This window comes from Engraulis encrasicolus, chromosome 11, assembly GCF_034702125.1.
Source record: "Engraulis encrasicolus isolate BLACKSEA-1 chromosome 11, IST_EnEncr_1.0, whole genome shotgun sequence".
Taxonomy (NCBI): domain Eukaryota; kingdom Metazoa; phylum Chordata; class Actinopteri; order Clupeiformes; family Engraulidae; genus Engraulis; species Engraulis encrasicolus.
Genome location: NC_085867.1, coordinates 40,937,645 through 40,953,913, shown reverse-complemented (window position 1 = coordinate 40,953,913; position 16,269 = coordinate 40,937,645). Strand labels below are relative to the sequence as shown.

Below are 16,269 nucleotides of genomic sequence, written 5' to 3'. Positions count from 1 at the left end.
CCAAGCAAACGTCAGTCTGTGGCTGCTGGCAGACCTTGTGGCAACCTTCCAGGTCACAGTCTCTGACAGTGCAGTGAAGATGCAGGCCACCCCGGGTTTTTATAAAGCAGCCCCCTCCTCCCTCGGGGGATCAGGCTTTGTGTGTGTGTGTGTGTGTGTGTGTGTGTGTGTGTGTGTGTGTGTGTGTGTGTGTGTGTGTGTGTGTGTGTGTGTGTGTGTGTGTGTGTGTGTGTGTGTGTGTGTGTGTGTGTGTGTGATGCATCTGATGCTTCAGGGACCGTTTCATTTTCAATCATAGAAGCAGCCTAAACCGACTTGCGTAAAACTTCAAATCATATTTTCGTATTCCAGATGCCAATGCCGTGATAGTGACTGAAATGTTAAAGAACACCAATAGATGGATCAGTTGTGTACAATAGGCTTCTGATTTGGTGACGAGACGAACATACATTTGTTTTATTTCAGTTTAATGTTAGGCTAAAGACAGAAGGCCTATGCTTGATTGGTCACGTATGCGCACCGTTATCGCCTTGTTGGCCATTAACGGAAAGACCTTAAATTCGTTGTCATTGGTGAAAGATGCTTGAGAAAACCCCCAACTGTGCGAAACAAAAAGGAAAGACAGGCTTTGAGTCTAATCCGAGCATTGTAGAATGCGGAGTATACGCATGATCTCAAGGGTCAGGCACGCGGGGTCTGTAGAGCTACCCTACAATTGAAGCGCAGTTAATTGGAAAAACTTCCTAATTTCTTGAATGTTGAGAGGATGTGTGTAATTACCCCCAAACAAAGATCGACAGCAGTTTGCTAATCCCATGACCACACGCTGCTAAAGGGGATTACGTGATTCTTCTACAACAGTTTAAAGTTCTAAATAGCCTATACACTTTACCTCCTCTGCATCAACTCCATGTCGTGGTGGCACTGTGGTCATTGTCACATTAGCAGTAGGCCTTGTCCTCCTACTCCATATACCACCCATCACCAGTCAAATATGAAACAGTATAAGGGAAATATACAGTCATCATTTTGGTTTGGTTGCATACAAAAAAATGCATTTGGAAAAAAAAGATAGGCTGCAGATGCACACATTATTGTCACCATGGTGTAGTAAGATGTGTGCCCTGAAGGTGAACAAAATCCAGAATAAAATGCAGTATAAGGAGATGGCACAATATGGTAATGGCTAATGAGTGTTTCCCTAGAAACTTTTGCTAATATTGAGAGGTTTTATTCCTCTTACAAACATGTGATACCCTCCAGGTGTCAGGCCACTGCCCAAGTCCACAGCAACAGCAGCACAGCTTGTCCTCAGTGGCGCTGAGTCTGGCTTTGAATGTATGACAGTTAGGCCTGCAGTATACTCTCCAAACACAATCATGTAAATGTGTCTTTGTAATGAACCGTTTTTAAAAATAGGGCTACATTTTTGGGGGCTTTCGTGCTTTCATTGGGGTTAGAGTGAAGCTTACCACTAGAAGAGGAAAAGGAAGACTAGGAGAGAGAGAGAGAGGCAGGGATGGGAAATGCTTCAGGCCTGAATCAACCCAGGAGCATGCAGGGTGAACATATAAGCCGTCTAAGGACTAGCCTGCTGCGCCACAGCATCCCCTTTGTAAGTAACCTTTGAGAGTGTGACTTTTCTTCACTCACCGATATGGAAGTTATTATTGTTATGGTTATTAATATGGGTATTATTATGGTTATTATTATTATTATATATACATGTATCGGTGGTGGTGAATGATCAAATCAATCAATCAAGTGATACGATAAGTGATGAACAGGCAGGCATCCAGGTTAGTCATTTGCACTGACCCGATACACACTCATCATCATATCAGCCATCCTTACCCGCCATCTCCTGCCCCAACACGGGCCAAATGACTTAAGACTCTGGCCGAGCAATTTAACTTGAGTGGATGACGGCCTCGGATGCCGTGATCCTATTAGCCATGTTAATCTTTTTAAACTCAAAATCGAAGGGCGCTTTAAACAGGGCCAAACGTATGAAATTTGACCACATTGAGGATTTATTTGAGTGTGCTCAGAACTAATCAGGCCCTCGACAAGTGCTCCACATAATCACCAATTAAACAAAGACCAATTTCTCTCATGTACTGTTAGGCCAGATTCTGGGATGTTGGCACTTTGTATATCGGGACCTTTAAGTCAAGTCTTAATTTAATCTAATTAATTTAATGTAAACACATGGACAAAGTCCAAATTAAGGGCTCCATCATGTTAAAGGTCTTTTGAAGCTTTCCATTCCCAATACATGTAGGCCTATGTTGTTTTGTTAGGGAAAAAGTTACAAATAACAACAATATAATTTACCAGGAACCATTTTGTAGACATTGCTTCTCGAATACGGTGCAAGAAAAAAAAATCCATTAGAAGCAACACATTATGAACCTACTGTTTTATTAAGTAAAACCATCAGCATTCATTTAAGCCTGCGTATATGACTGTATACATGTATACATGAACATAGTAATTGCTTTGTTTTATATACACAAAATGAGTGAAGAATCTTCTAACATTACTTTTCCCTGGTAGAGCTTTGAGCAAAACAAAACAAGCGGTGTATGTTGCACTTGCACTATAATAGCAGTGATGGTAAAACGTGCTGATTTTAAAGGATGTTGTGTATACTTAGGTCAGGATGTTGGGTGTACTTAGTGACATTATTTCAGAGCGACACAATGTTAAACATACACGTCTTTTATTATTCCTCAATGTTTTTTTCCCCCAAATGTCGTAACTGAACTTGTTTCTTTTATGGGACTCTTAGGTTTCGAGGACGGAAAGAAACTGGAAAAGGAAGGAGCAACAACTCTAAGACATGTTTTTATTAATTCATACATCACATACAAAACTCTATCCCACAGGATGACTGAGGGGTGTACATAGGTGCACATTCATGGACACAACGACTCAGAGACAGAAGTAATCTCTGGGCAAATAAATAGGCTCTGGTGAGGTCAGCTTATAAGGCCGATCCACACAACCAGCAAACCGAACCAAACCACCACTGATCAAAGAAAAAAGGGGAGAATTAAAGAAGCATGTGCCTCTGACCCTGCGAAAAACAACATTTCTCGAGCCCAAAACAGACTTTTTATTATGTTATGATTCCCTTATGAATGGTTAACTGTTTTTTTTCTTTGTTTCTCTGTTATCTTTTACATTTTCAACTTTTTAGTAGCTTTTTTCCACCGTTCTCCACCTCACTCGTTTTTTTTGTCTTTCTTCCCTTTATCTTTACATGACAGAACACTTCTCCTCTGCCTTGCCCTTCATCTCCGTGAGCGTGGCGGAGGCCTTCTCTTTGATCTGGTCCATGTCCATGTTCTGGATGTTCTGAAACTGGCCCATGATGGAGTCCTTCTCCTCCTCCTCCGTGGCGTCCTCGTCCACCATCTTCAGCAGCTCCTCGGGCACGTCCACGTCGTCTCCCACCATGTCCAGCATGTTGTTGTCCTGCTCGCTCTGCGGAGGGGAGAGGAGGTGAGGTGAGGTGAGGAGGTAGAGAGGGAGGGAGGGAGGGAGATAGATAAGTTAGTTAAGATGACATCTCATTATAGACCAAAATGACAGATATCCATCTTTTCTGGTAGTTGTTGTGGCCTATTCTGCCCTACAAAAGCAGAGTGCAGTAACTACGCCAACATTGAAACGGAGAAAAATGCCTTCAAAGCCTTGGTATTAGGTTGGATATTGTAGTTGCTGACAATTTGACAAACAGTATCTCTATAACAAGACAAGTTTGGACCATGAGGCTTTGACACAAGAAGTTATGAAGACATTTTCAGTATAAACTCAATTTTGACACAATATCTAGTTACTGCACTTTGCCTTTGTATGGCAGTATTGGTTAGGTAGTTGGTCTGGAGCATGTTCTCGTCTGGCTTGCTCTGGTGAGATGGTAGAGGGAGGGAGATGGGATAAGATGAGAACTCATTGTAAACCAAAATCACTGTGGCTCTGATGTGCTGTTTTTTGTTGTGCTGATTGTTGTTGTTGTAATGACCAAATTGTAGACAAAAATGATTCATATACGCATATGACTCGGGTTCTGGGCCAAACCATTAACTTACAGAAAGACAAAGTCTGGGACACCAATATGTCAACTTCAAGACCTGTCATCATGTTCAGGTGACATCGGTGTGATTTAATGGCAACATTACAGTAAAACACGCAGATAGGTGCATAGTAACTACAACAACTGTTGTATTGCAGGTTTTATCTTTCTCTAACCACATAACCACATTATTTACATTACTTAGTCAAATAGTTGATACTTTTATCCCAAATAACATTTATTTACTTTTTTTTTTAGCTATTTAGTTATTTACTTTTATTCCAAATAACGTATAGTTATCGAGGTACAGGATATTGGTTACTGCGCCTGGAACAAAGCACAACTCAAGGGTACCTCTGCCATGCATGATACCAAGACCGACTTCCTAACCCTTTGGCTTACAGAATCCCTTCCCATTGGTCACTCTCATCACACGGCACATGGCATCACAGAGAGAGAAAATTTTAAAAAATGCATGACAAACTCCATAGCCTCTTACTGCAGATGGGCCTGTTGACGGGCCTATTCACTCTTTGCTGAAAACACACAACTACATTATAACAGCATTGCTATGACAATTCAGAGTATTAAGTAACCGATTATGACTTGGGCATTACCATTTTGCTGACAATAAAGTTATAACATAGGCTCTTCCCTAATGGATTGATTGCTAGACTAACTAAATTACATGGGGTTTATTTATATCCAACATCTCAACACAGCTCATTGGTTTGACAATTGACAATCCCAGGTTTTAAAAAAATAGTTTTTGTACAGCATTTGTCTCTCTGTGCATGTGAGGTGAGTGAGGGAGGGACTTAAATTACTAGTTTAGTTACAGAAAAAAAATGATTTTGTGACATTTCAGGTCCTTGCACGCCTTTCTTAGATTACCTAGCAAAGTTTCTGAGTTACCATAGGTCTAAACACCTCACCAGAGCTCCTGAGTTGGCATGGAGTTGCAATGATGGGCAGATGTGTCAACACCATTTTACTGATACTTTACTTCTACACTAACCAAAAACTATAGCTCCTGCAAATGGATTTATAACATATTAAATTTAGCAACTCCTCCTGTGACAGTGGCAGCAATCATATAGACAGGCGTTGCCTAAGCAAATCTGCCACAGACCGGACAGGCAGGAGGATCAATGAGGATGTATCAATCAGTACACCACTACCAAACAGATCTACAGTCAATCAGCAGCACATTAAGTCTAATGATGTATAGACAGTGTTTGTTATTCATTTATCACCACAAAGAGTTCATACCTTAAGATCCGCTATGGTAAGATACGTATGGTAGGAGTTTAATCAAAGATTCTCACTATGGTAAGCAAGATAAATTGTTCTATGTGTCACCAAGGTAACAGTGGGACCAATAAGTGGGGTCTGGTCTACTAAATGGGCATGCCTTCTAAAAATGTCCCCTTTGAACTCAATTCAACTCAAAATCAATTATGAACTCCATTATGAACTGCAAGTCTCCTAAAGGAGCATGACAGCTCACAGATATGGCAGCTTCCTTACGTTATATTGACCCTGGAAGAAACTCCTTATGAGCCGTCTCCTCCTTATCAATCCTCCCTGGCTTGATATACTTCTCTAGAACTCTCCCTCCAACACGTGACAAAAAGGAGTCATATGTCAAGCAGGACTTGACACTGGCACCTTCCAATCAGCAAAACATGGGTAAAACGCACTGTCTAAAATGTCTAAAAATACAAAACTGTGACTAGTTGAAAGGCTGAATGGCTAGTGAGCCTGGAAAACCACCAGCCACTGTGGCTGGTGAGCAAAAAGTGTGCAAAAAAGTTCATGTCAAGCCCTGGTGTCAAGGTGTGACAGTCATTGGTGTCACACCTCTCTAGATATCATGGTGTGATGGCTATTTCACACTGGCTCCGGCTACTGACTGTCTTTCCATGCTTTCCCCCCTTTTTTTTGGAAACAGAGTGAACGGATTGAATGGACCCACAATGCATTTTGGAGATTGCCCTTTGCAATAAGTCAATGACATCTGTCAGTGGATGGAGCCAGTGTGAAAGGGGGATTAGATATGTTATAGTCAAGTTGTTATTGATTGTAATCAGTTTTTACCAGACCAGGGAGAACTGAGAATAGGCAGAGTGGCCAGACTGACTTCAAATTGAACGTCTATATCACATCACAGAGAGTATGGCGGACTCAGGGTTCTTTTTTCTGACCCTAATTCTTAAAACCACCCTAAAACAGCAATCACAATGCTTGAATCGCCTTTTTGCTGACACTTATTTTGTGCAAGGCCAAAAAAACAATCACAGCACTTAATTCTTTTTCACATTCGCAAACGTACAAAGCAAACTGTTCCCTCAGATCTAGCCAAGATGCTTATTTATAGAGATCATTAGGAGATCCTGTTAAATCTAGCTCCTCTGAATGTCAGTTGTAATTTCTGTTCTCAGCCAATACCCAGATCAACCCAACAATGCAACACATGTCTGTAGGGTGAATATTAACTCTTTGGAAGACAATTACACTCTTTCTCACAAAAAAAAACAAACATAAAAAGTCAAAGATGTCTATGTTGGCCCATAGACCTTTATAGCTTTTAAATGTCTGTTTTGCTTCATTGTGTTGCCATTGCGCTTAGACTTCAATGCTAATTTAGGGCTCCACATCCGTGACGACAAACTACTAGTAACGTTTTCTAGTTTGTCTACATTCAACAAATTGAATGTGGAACCCTTGTGTCAGATTTCTGTTGATTGGCGATAGTGATTGGCAACAAGCTTAATGGAACTAATGACTGAGCTTAGATCATGGCCAGCTACCCTTTCAGAGCAAGTAATGTCCGGTTGACCTCGGAGTCAAGCCAATAGAAGATTTAACGTATGGCAAGCAGTTCTCAGAGAAACCATCTGTAGTGAACATTCTGTCTAACTTTAGTAAGGTGACCTACTGCAACACAATGCACGGTTGGCAACTGGTGATATACGCAAGAATAGTTAAGCAAACTTGATTTTAACCTTGAGTTGTAAATTCTTCTCTTTTCTTTTGATCACATAGTAGATTAGTTGTTTCTAACTATTTTTTTGACCTACTCCAGTAAGGTCTTTTTATAGTATTGTCTGAGATGACAAGTATTGTATGTAACAAGATGATTTTAGTGGCACATTTAATGCCACTTTTGAAGATGTCTGCCAAGAGCCATGATGGAAATGAGCAAAAACACTTTTTTGTTAGTATTATAATGAATTTAGTGTATTTACATGTCACAGCTGAATTACATCACCAAATCTTCAGAATGACCGACGAAGGGTTAACAGGGTTACCAGAAAAGACTTAAGGCTGCATTTTCTGTGTTTTCTTTGTTTTATAAACTATAGAAATAAAACACTGTGCATTTTAAGACACTGATGCAATTTCAGTTTAAAATTCTGTCCTACCTGGGGTTGATTTGCCATTCTTTTGCCTTTGTTTTAAAAATCCAAACGTATGAATTCCCACCGTGATAGGTCCACAGATCCGTGCGAACTGCCTGTGTGTCGCTCCTTATTAGCCTGCGACCTGTGTTTACTGCGCAGTTCTGAGAGGTGGACACCTCCGTCGTGAGGTGGCAGATGGGCTGAGTATAGCCCCGGAAAAGCCTAGGCTATCTTAGGGCAGGGCAGGGCGCACGCAAAGTCCTCAAGCGATTTAGTTAACTCACTGGTGGCGAGCTAATCTTTTTGGCTCTGACTGTGACTATGATGGTTTGCTCCCAGGTCTTTAACATGTCATGTAGAGCCGGAAGTACACCAGGACCGATTGGCAGACATTTTGCTGTATGTTGTGAAATATTTGTTAATTATAATTATGAGTAATATCATTTATATTAATGTATTATTTCTTAATTTCCTCCAAATGCCACATCACTGCCTATCGGAGCTGTGGACTGGCCTTGTACAGTGCACTGTACTTGTGTAGTTAAAGCAATGGCATCTACTGTGAAATGGAGTTTCTTGCTTAGCCTGTCGGTGTGAAGCTTCTCCTGTACTTCAGTCTCTAGCAGTAGCTAGTGAGTAGATACTGAAAGAGTCGCATGATGTCAAGGCTATCAAGATGTCTCAGGTCGCTTACCTTTGGCAAACGGTATTTATCCCTAAGGCACACCCGCAGCGTTGCCCTCTCTGCCTTCTTGTGTAAGAAGTCATTATCTCTTTCCATCCTGTAACACACAAATACACACAAATACACACATTGGAGTTAAATGTTCTGAAAGAATTAAAGGAACAGGTCTACTAGGAATACCAGAGAAGTACCAAAGTCTACGCTTTTTTTTGGTCGATATTTGTGTCCAAACTACTAGTCCAGGCACATTGGAACTCTTATGCAGGCCACTACCACACATGCTGCAAAAAGACTTAAAAACAGAACGTGAATATTCTCTGTGAAATTGTGAACTCACTTCACATTTATAAGGCTGTGTGTTAATACTATGGCCATGCTAAATCTGTAATCAGTCATGGCACGCTAGATTTCTAGCAGCCCCCCTGTTGCCTTATTTCTAACAAACAGTATTTTGATAGTCTCATTTTATGCAATGAGTCATGAAACTCACTAAAGCACTAAAAAGTTAAGCACTAAAAAGCCATTGGGCAGAGAGTTACACTTTACTTGACTCAGCATTATACGTGTGTCATAATAGTGTCATAATAGTGTCATGACACAGTCATGGACGAGTCATAAACATGATGTCAATATCGTAAACATTTTATGGTCATGAAAAGTTGACATTGTCAGGGCTGTCCTTACCATAACTGAATGTCACTTAATGACATATTCATAAAATAATCATGGCATTGACATAATGTTTATGACACATGCAGGACTGCATTATGACACTGTTATGACACCGTTCTGTCATATGTATGACGCTGGCGTCAAGTAAAGTGTTACCAATATGTTTTGGTCATTAATTGGAATTGAACCCGGTTCGCCGCCAAGCATCAATTTTTGTGTGCTTCATGACCAAGTGAATCCAAAGCCTAAGTTGAGGAATGTCTACATGGTATCACAATGGCTATGGTGTTGGCCTGTCGTAGGTGGGGACTGTGTGTATGTGTGAGCATGCGTGTGTATCAGGGGTGGAACTTAATTTTTTCCCCCACCAGTCATGGTGGCAGGTAGATGTCAAAATCAACCAGTCACTCACTGTTTATACCAGTTAAAAGTGACTGGTGGGTTGAAAAATTTACCAGTCACCACTGAAATTTACCCGTCATTGGCGGGTGGACGGGTGCTTATTTCCATCCCTGGTGTGTATGTGTGTGTGAGAGAGAGAATGTGTGAATGTGTGCGTGCATATGTGTGTGAGAGAGAGAGAGAGTGTCTAAGTGTGTGTGTCTGTGTGACCTCTAGCCCTGCATGTTTCAGCTGAGGCGAATGGCTAAAGCGGTTCAGACTGCCATAATCTCATTGTTCATCCAGGGATACACCTGTGCAGCTGCCACGTGTCTAGCTGGCCACCCCGCTGGGCTGAGCTGGGCTGGGCCGTGCTGTGTTGTGAGCACATGCACTCTCCCAGTACACAGCTGAGAGACCAGTGTTGAATTCCAGGAAACACAGAATAGGATTCTCGTTAGCCACCAATACATGCCTAGTTGTCTGAAATAACGACTTGCAAGATTTGTGTTGAGCAAAATATAGTTACTTGTTCGATGTGTATTCACAAATATCTTCTTTGTTGCCAGTAACAGTGATTATTGGTATAATCATACTAAGGACTACAGGCTCTATCCAAGCGGACAAATGCTGGTGAAATTTCAGCTTGACTGGTAAAAGAGACTACCTTTCTAGCCACTTTGGACCCATTAGTGAGTGTGTGTTTATGAAGTGAAAGTGAAAGCCCATTGGGGAACTCCAACTCCCATTGTCATTGTGACACAACACTCCACAGCACACAAATGAACACTGCACACTGCACACAACGAAATTGCATTTATGCCTCACCCGTGCAGTTTGGCTAGTGAGATTATCATAAACTGGCTGGTGAAAAGTGATTACCCCTTGTTATGTTATAACCCTACTTTCACCAAAATTGTAATGGTGTCTTAATATGCATTTAATGTATTATGTATTAATAAGTATTTTCAGCAAATAGTGAATAGGCCCGCCGGCGACCCCATCTGCAGTAAAAGGCTATGGGCCCTGCTAGGGGTGTAAATCACAGCCTCCATGACAATATGATTCATTAACGGTTTCTGAAAGCAGTGATTCGATTATTTTCAATGAGTAAGAATGCCCCACGATACAATACGATACGATTCGATTTTTTTTTCAATCTCTTTCGACTTCTATTATGTTATGTAGCTAGGGCATTGGGCAGGGGCCAGTGATTTTTATTGTCGATACTTAAGAATGCCCCACGATACGATAGGCCTGCAATTCGATTCGATCGTCGGTCATAGGATCGATGCATCGATCGATTATTTACACCCCTAGGCCCTGCTATGGACCTAGTAGACCCTTGATTTTGCCTAACACATGTCTCATAAGTCACTTATACAGACAGCAATTAGGTACATAGTAATGCCTAAACCCTACTGTAAAATGTTACCCAATTTCACTCCCATGGAGTTGACATAACTATGTAGTAGCTCCACCTTCACAGCTGTCAATCATCCATTTCAAAACAGGCAATGTGTAAGTAACTTCAACTCAGGACATTATTTACATAAGAATAGAGTTCTTCAGCGTTGACGTCAACTTGTATGCGGCGTTTGGACTTCCGGTTCTATGGCGATTTTTTTACATTGCAACACGCCATAGAGATTCAGGTTTGGCAAAAATATAAGTTGCACGCCAACAACGAACATTAGCGTGTCCCCGCATCCCTTTCTCATTAGTGGAACGGATCGTATCATCATGTTGGTGTATTCACATGTTAAATCATGACGATTTTAATTCAATATTGCTAACCCTTTTCTGATCATTAAAACTTCCGAACTACATGCTTTCCTTTGGTTGCCATGGGTACAACCCTCCGCACGTACATGACGTTAGATACAGGCGCCGCTTCTGTAGTCGCCAAAAGTTTCCGGGTTTAGCATATGGACGCAACATCGTATTTATGTCGAAGTTTGACACAAAATGATCAACCATGTCATACCTACAGCCTATTTTTAACACCCTCGACAGTTTGCGGGGGTTCGCTAAGCGCGTGCTTGCACTCGGAGCTTATTTGAAACTGGCCCCTATTCATTCCCAATGGAAGCCGGAAGCCGATAGGAACCAGGAAGTCCTTAAATGCTAACATGAAAGACTACAATCTACTACATGCTTCCGCGTTACTGAAGAACTCTATAATATCCATAGCCAAACCTTAAAGGGGTATGCCACCATTTTGGGGCTTAATACAGTTAAAATTGTTGGCCAAGGTTTATAAAGGTGGTAAAGTGTCTTATTTTTCATGTAAGCCGTTGTCTTGCTTTAAGACAAGTTAAAAGAGGGAGCATGTCGCTAAGCTAGTGAAAGTCAATGGATCCGTGTAGCATGTAGCATGCTACACGGATCCATAGCATGCTACACAGATCCATTGACTTTCACTAGCTTAGTGACATGCTCCCTCTTTTAACTTGTCTTAAAGCAAGACAACGGCTTACATGAAAAATAAGACACTTTACCACCTTAATAAACCCCAGCCAACGACTTTAACTGTATTAAGCCCCAAAATAGTGGCATACCCCTTTAAGCTGAGCAGTGAGAATACACAACTTATACAATGTAAACATATTTTCCCTTGAGAAAAATATGTGGGGTGTGTGTGTGCATGCATTGGCAATTCAAACTGCTCACTATAAAAGCAGGGGTGGGGAACCTTTTTCATTCGAGGGGGCACTTCAAACTCTTCTAAGGGCAGCAAAAGTCCTCCAAGGGCCATGCTATGAACACAAAGCAAGATTTCCCTCTGCTCTTCAGGCCTATATTGAAGGCAGCCACCTTTAGAACAGACCCCGCCTTTTCTAGATCCCCTGAATATACCTTAATTGTATTGCAAATGTAATTTCTAAAATTCTTTTACAAAATATGTCATATCACGTGAAGCTGCATTACATTGAAATTATATCAGGGGCCGGATAAAACGGCATCAAGGGCCGCAAACGGCCTTCGAGACATAGGTTCCCCACCCTTTCTATAAAGAATATATTCTTTTCATAACAGAAGACAGTGATCTAATGGAATTTGCATGGGGCAGGCACGCACACAAACACACACACACACACTCACACACACACACACACACACACACACACACACACACACACACACACACACACACACACACACACACACAGGCTCATGTGCATGCTACCAATCCATTTACTCACAGGCACTTGCACACACGAACACCCTGGGACTGAACACACGAATACACAGATGGATGCTCTTTCTCTCTCTCTCTCTCTCTCTCTCTCTCTCTCTCTCTCTCTCTCTCTCACTCACACACACAGACACACAGACACACACGCACGCATGCACACACACACACACACACACACACACACACACACACACACACACACACACACACACACACACACACACACACACACACACACACACACACACACACACACACACACACACACAGATTGAAGGAGAAAGCATTTGTGAAGTTGCAGACAGTTGCACAGGAATTTAATTACCGGTAGTTAAAAGTGGAATATGACTTTTCTGCAGTTTACAGTTTTTACATGAAATGGTGGATTTTCTCTGTGGCCCCCATTTTGAATTAGCAGTAATAGAGCTTCTTAAGCTTCAAAATGTAGCCTACTGTACTTTGGATAGACACAGTAAATATCAATTACTTAATAAATTCATGAAATCAAATTTGGGAATGGGCAGTATAATTGCACTGCCTACTATGGCCACAATCGTATGCTCTATCTTTAAATTGGGATGTATTTTAATTCATATCTGATATATTTGACCTATGACTGTAGATCTACCATTATATTATATGGAAATGTATATTTTATAAATGTAATGCATAACTGAGATGATCGGATGAACTTTGGAAGACACTATTGCCATAGTGATGTGGAAGAACTATGGCACACAGTTAGCCAATTAAATTTAAGGATTATGAGAGGAACAGATTTACCCAGACAGATTTAGGATTAGGGGAAGATGCAAAACAACAACAGCAGCCACCTTTCACTGTCTGAATAGTAGAGGACTTTTGCCTCGCATAGTGTATTGCTAAGAGCTAGTCTATGACTAGCATAGATGGTTACTAAAAGGTGCACTGTGTAAGATTTTTAGTTGTTTATTTCCAGAATTCATGCTACCATTTTACTAATGTTACCTTTTTGATGAATACTTACCACCAACATGACATTTTAAGTATTCGTTATGACTGGGAAAATTGCACTTTTCATAGGCTACATGAAAAGAGGGATCTTCTCTATGGTCCACCATTTTGAATTTCCAGAAAGACATTTTTAGCTGCAAAAATGACTATACTTGGCCATACTAGAAAATATTAGTTTATTACTCAGTAATCTTTCATGAAAAGATCATTTTTGTCAATAGGCAAGCCAGTTTCAATTAGCAGCATAGCTGCAGTACCTTTTTTGACCATTTCCTGCACAGTGCACCTTTAAGAAATTGAGATAATGGGAAATATGTTTATGTCTGTGTAGATTTTTGGGCTTTAAATTGAGTGTGAAGGCTAGAGAAACGCTGAAATTTCTTGTGAAATAGATGAAAATGCTCAAGTCAAATTTGGACAATCATTTTCATGGCATAGGCCTAGTTCATGAAAAATATAGATTCATTATAATTATTGGTTGTGACATGGGTTCCGTGCTTTGCAGGTACCTTGCTAGTAACATGAATCCTGTATAACATGAATGCAAACACCCCCTACTGTCTCCGTCACAGGCCTGCAACACTAATCACGTTATGTAACATACTTCCTGTTAAGTTGACACTGATTTGATCTGAACTGGTTTATTTACCTAGAAACTATTTATACATCACTATTGTAATAACAATGGCTTCATAATTCCTTTACAATGTGAAGCAACATACAATATGTGTACATAGAATCAACATAAAGCATAACACACCCATTACACATAGGCCTACTTAACTGTAGTGTTCATTATCTATGCTATGGAGTCTCCATATTAGAATAGGGAACGTCAGTCTGGTGTTTGTAAGGGTTTTGTATGGCAAATGGAAGTTCATAATGCATACTATTATTATGAAAAATAGATAGAACTTGATGCATTATTAAAGGATATTAATTATTAGCAGTACATACTCATTGTTTGAGTGATCTCGTCTCTAAATGTCAAGCTACATCAATTGGTTTTGTATGGAATAACTAGATGAGTTAATAATCATTAAATTAGTACAAATAACAGGCAAGCTGACATGCAACGCAGTGTCTTCACTCAGTTATTTGTGTTGAATATCAACGAATGTCATTGAATGCTGTATGTTGTTTTCCGTTACTGTTTAGTGCTACAGTTTACTGCTCTGCCTCTTCCTGTTTTCCTGTACTGTATACTGTAGATCTGTTCTATCTGGGGTGTGTTTACCTGGGCTAGGCTAAGCCCCTCGTCTTGAGGGCGGATTATCCGTGTGCTCCTGTGATGTCTACTCCCTGATGTCAGGAGCATCATGGTCTCTTTGGTCTTTACCTTCTCACTACGCTGTTAAAGCCCCCCCATCTGATAGTCGAGCTTAAACATACAGTAAAGAAATGCTTTGTGCTTTGTTTGTGTTTGCTATCAATGTGATAACAACATGACTGTACTGTATGGTATGACAATACAAGGCCAATGTCTAAATCAATATTGAATATCTCAATGAATCTACAGCACAAATGTTTTGATGGACTGTACCATGGTCATGAATTCAAGAAATGGAAAAAATAGTGGGTGAAAATGTGCACTGCAATAGATAATTGAAAAAATATCATTAAACGTGACATTCATGTGGTATAAAAGCAAATAAATAATCCAGTGTAAATCACCAAGTTGAAATGAACACCCAATGTTTGTGTGCCACACCAAACCTGAAGAAAATTCAGACACTGTCATCAATCATTGAACGAACATCCATTTTGTCGTTCAACATTCAACGTAATAAACTCATTTCTGAAGGAGGCGACATACGGTATATTCCTCTCCTCCACTAGCTTGGCTTCCTCCTCTATCCTCTGGTGAAGCTAACATTCTAAAATGGCGGCTGCGCGTTCTATCCCCTTTGGCATTGCGTTGGTTGGTCTACTTAACTACACAGTACTTACTTTTCCTCGACCAGCTGCTTCTGGTACTCCTCATACTCCTCCCTGGTCATGCCGGCGGCGGCTGCGGGGTCTTTGGGAGCGGCCTCCTCTTCCTTCTCCTCGCCCCCCATCATGCCCTTCAGGGGGTTCCCCACCATGGCCTTGATCATAAAAGCCATTTTGTCGTTGTTTTTCTAGTCGTTCCCTATGAGAACCCGCACCGATTCAAAGGTGGATTCAAAATAGTGGGATGTGGGAGTCCCCTGAAAAATTCAACAGAAAAATTCTGCTAGCTTTGTTACGGCCTCCTTGGTTTTTTCCCCTGTTTTTCTTCTGCAAAAACCATACACCTTAGTCAAGCAACCTGCCGCCTATCTGTTTGTCAAGGGCACTACTGACGACTGTGAGGCGACACTAAAAAAAGAAAAACACTGCACACACACACACACACACACACACACACACACACACACACACACACAGTTGGCTGTAATCTGGATTAAACCTCCCCACTCCGCTATGCTGAGAGGCAGATGGCTCTGTGCTAGTCTGTCATCTCATCGATTTATATTCCCACTCCCAAAACAGTGGACGGTGTGGTTTGCTTTTCAAACTAATGGAAAATGTGTTCATCTTTTCAAAAGTTTGTGCTTGGGTCCACTGCAAAAGTCACTATGAATATTTTGGTGGGGGCTTTTTGAAAAAAAAGTAGGTTGGCACGCTCTCCCCCCCTTGCCTGTGCCGTCACGTCACAGGGCCACTTGTTAACGCCCACTCAGGCCTTTAATCACCTTAGACTAAGGCAGCCACCAGCCAATACGATGTGGCCGGCCGGGCGGCCATACTGTCCTCTCAGCCTCTCTCGTACAGAGATTTCCATGTATACGCCTTAACCCAGAGAGACAGAGGGAGGGGGAGA

The 16,269-nt window shown here is 41.2% G+C and overlaps 1 protein-coding gene across 1 annotated transcript; it reads right to left on the bottom strand.

Moving 5' to 3' along the window:
• Window positions 1-3,145: 3,145 nt before the first annotated feature.
• cplx4a (complexin 4a) lies at window positions 3,146-15,529 on the bottom strand. Its single transcript, XM_063211355.1, has 3 exons — window positions 15,372-15,529; window positions 8,186-8,273; window positions 3,146-3,492 (listed from the first exon to the last, which is right to left on the bottom strand). The coding sequence occupies exons 1-3, from the start codon at window positions 15,527-15,529 to the stop codon at window positions 3,265-3,267; spliced, it is 474 nt and encodes a 157-aa protein (XP_063067425.1). The 3' UTR covers window positions 3,146-3,264.
• Between the last annotated feature and the right edge of the window lie 740 nt (window positions 15,530-16,269).

Excerpts from the sequence above, each read along its gene's own strand:
- cplx4a (XM_063211355.1), bottom strand. The coding sequence starts at position 15,529 with ATGGCTTTTATGATCAAGGCCATGGTGGGGAACCCCCTGAAGGGCATG. Across the intron at positions 8,274-15,371 it reads AAGCAGCTGGTCGAGGAAAA|GATGGAAAGAGATAATGACT; the intron begins GTAAGTACTGTG and ends TGTGTGTTACAG. Across the intron at positions 3,493-8,185 it reads ATAAATACCGTTTGCCAAAG|AGCGAGCAGGACAACAACAT; the intron begins GTAAGCGACCTG and ends TCCCCTCCGCAG.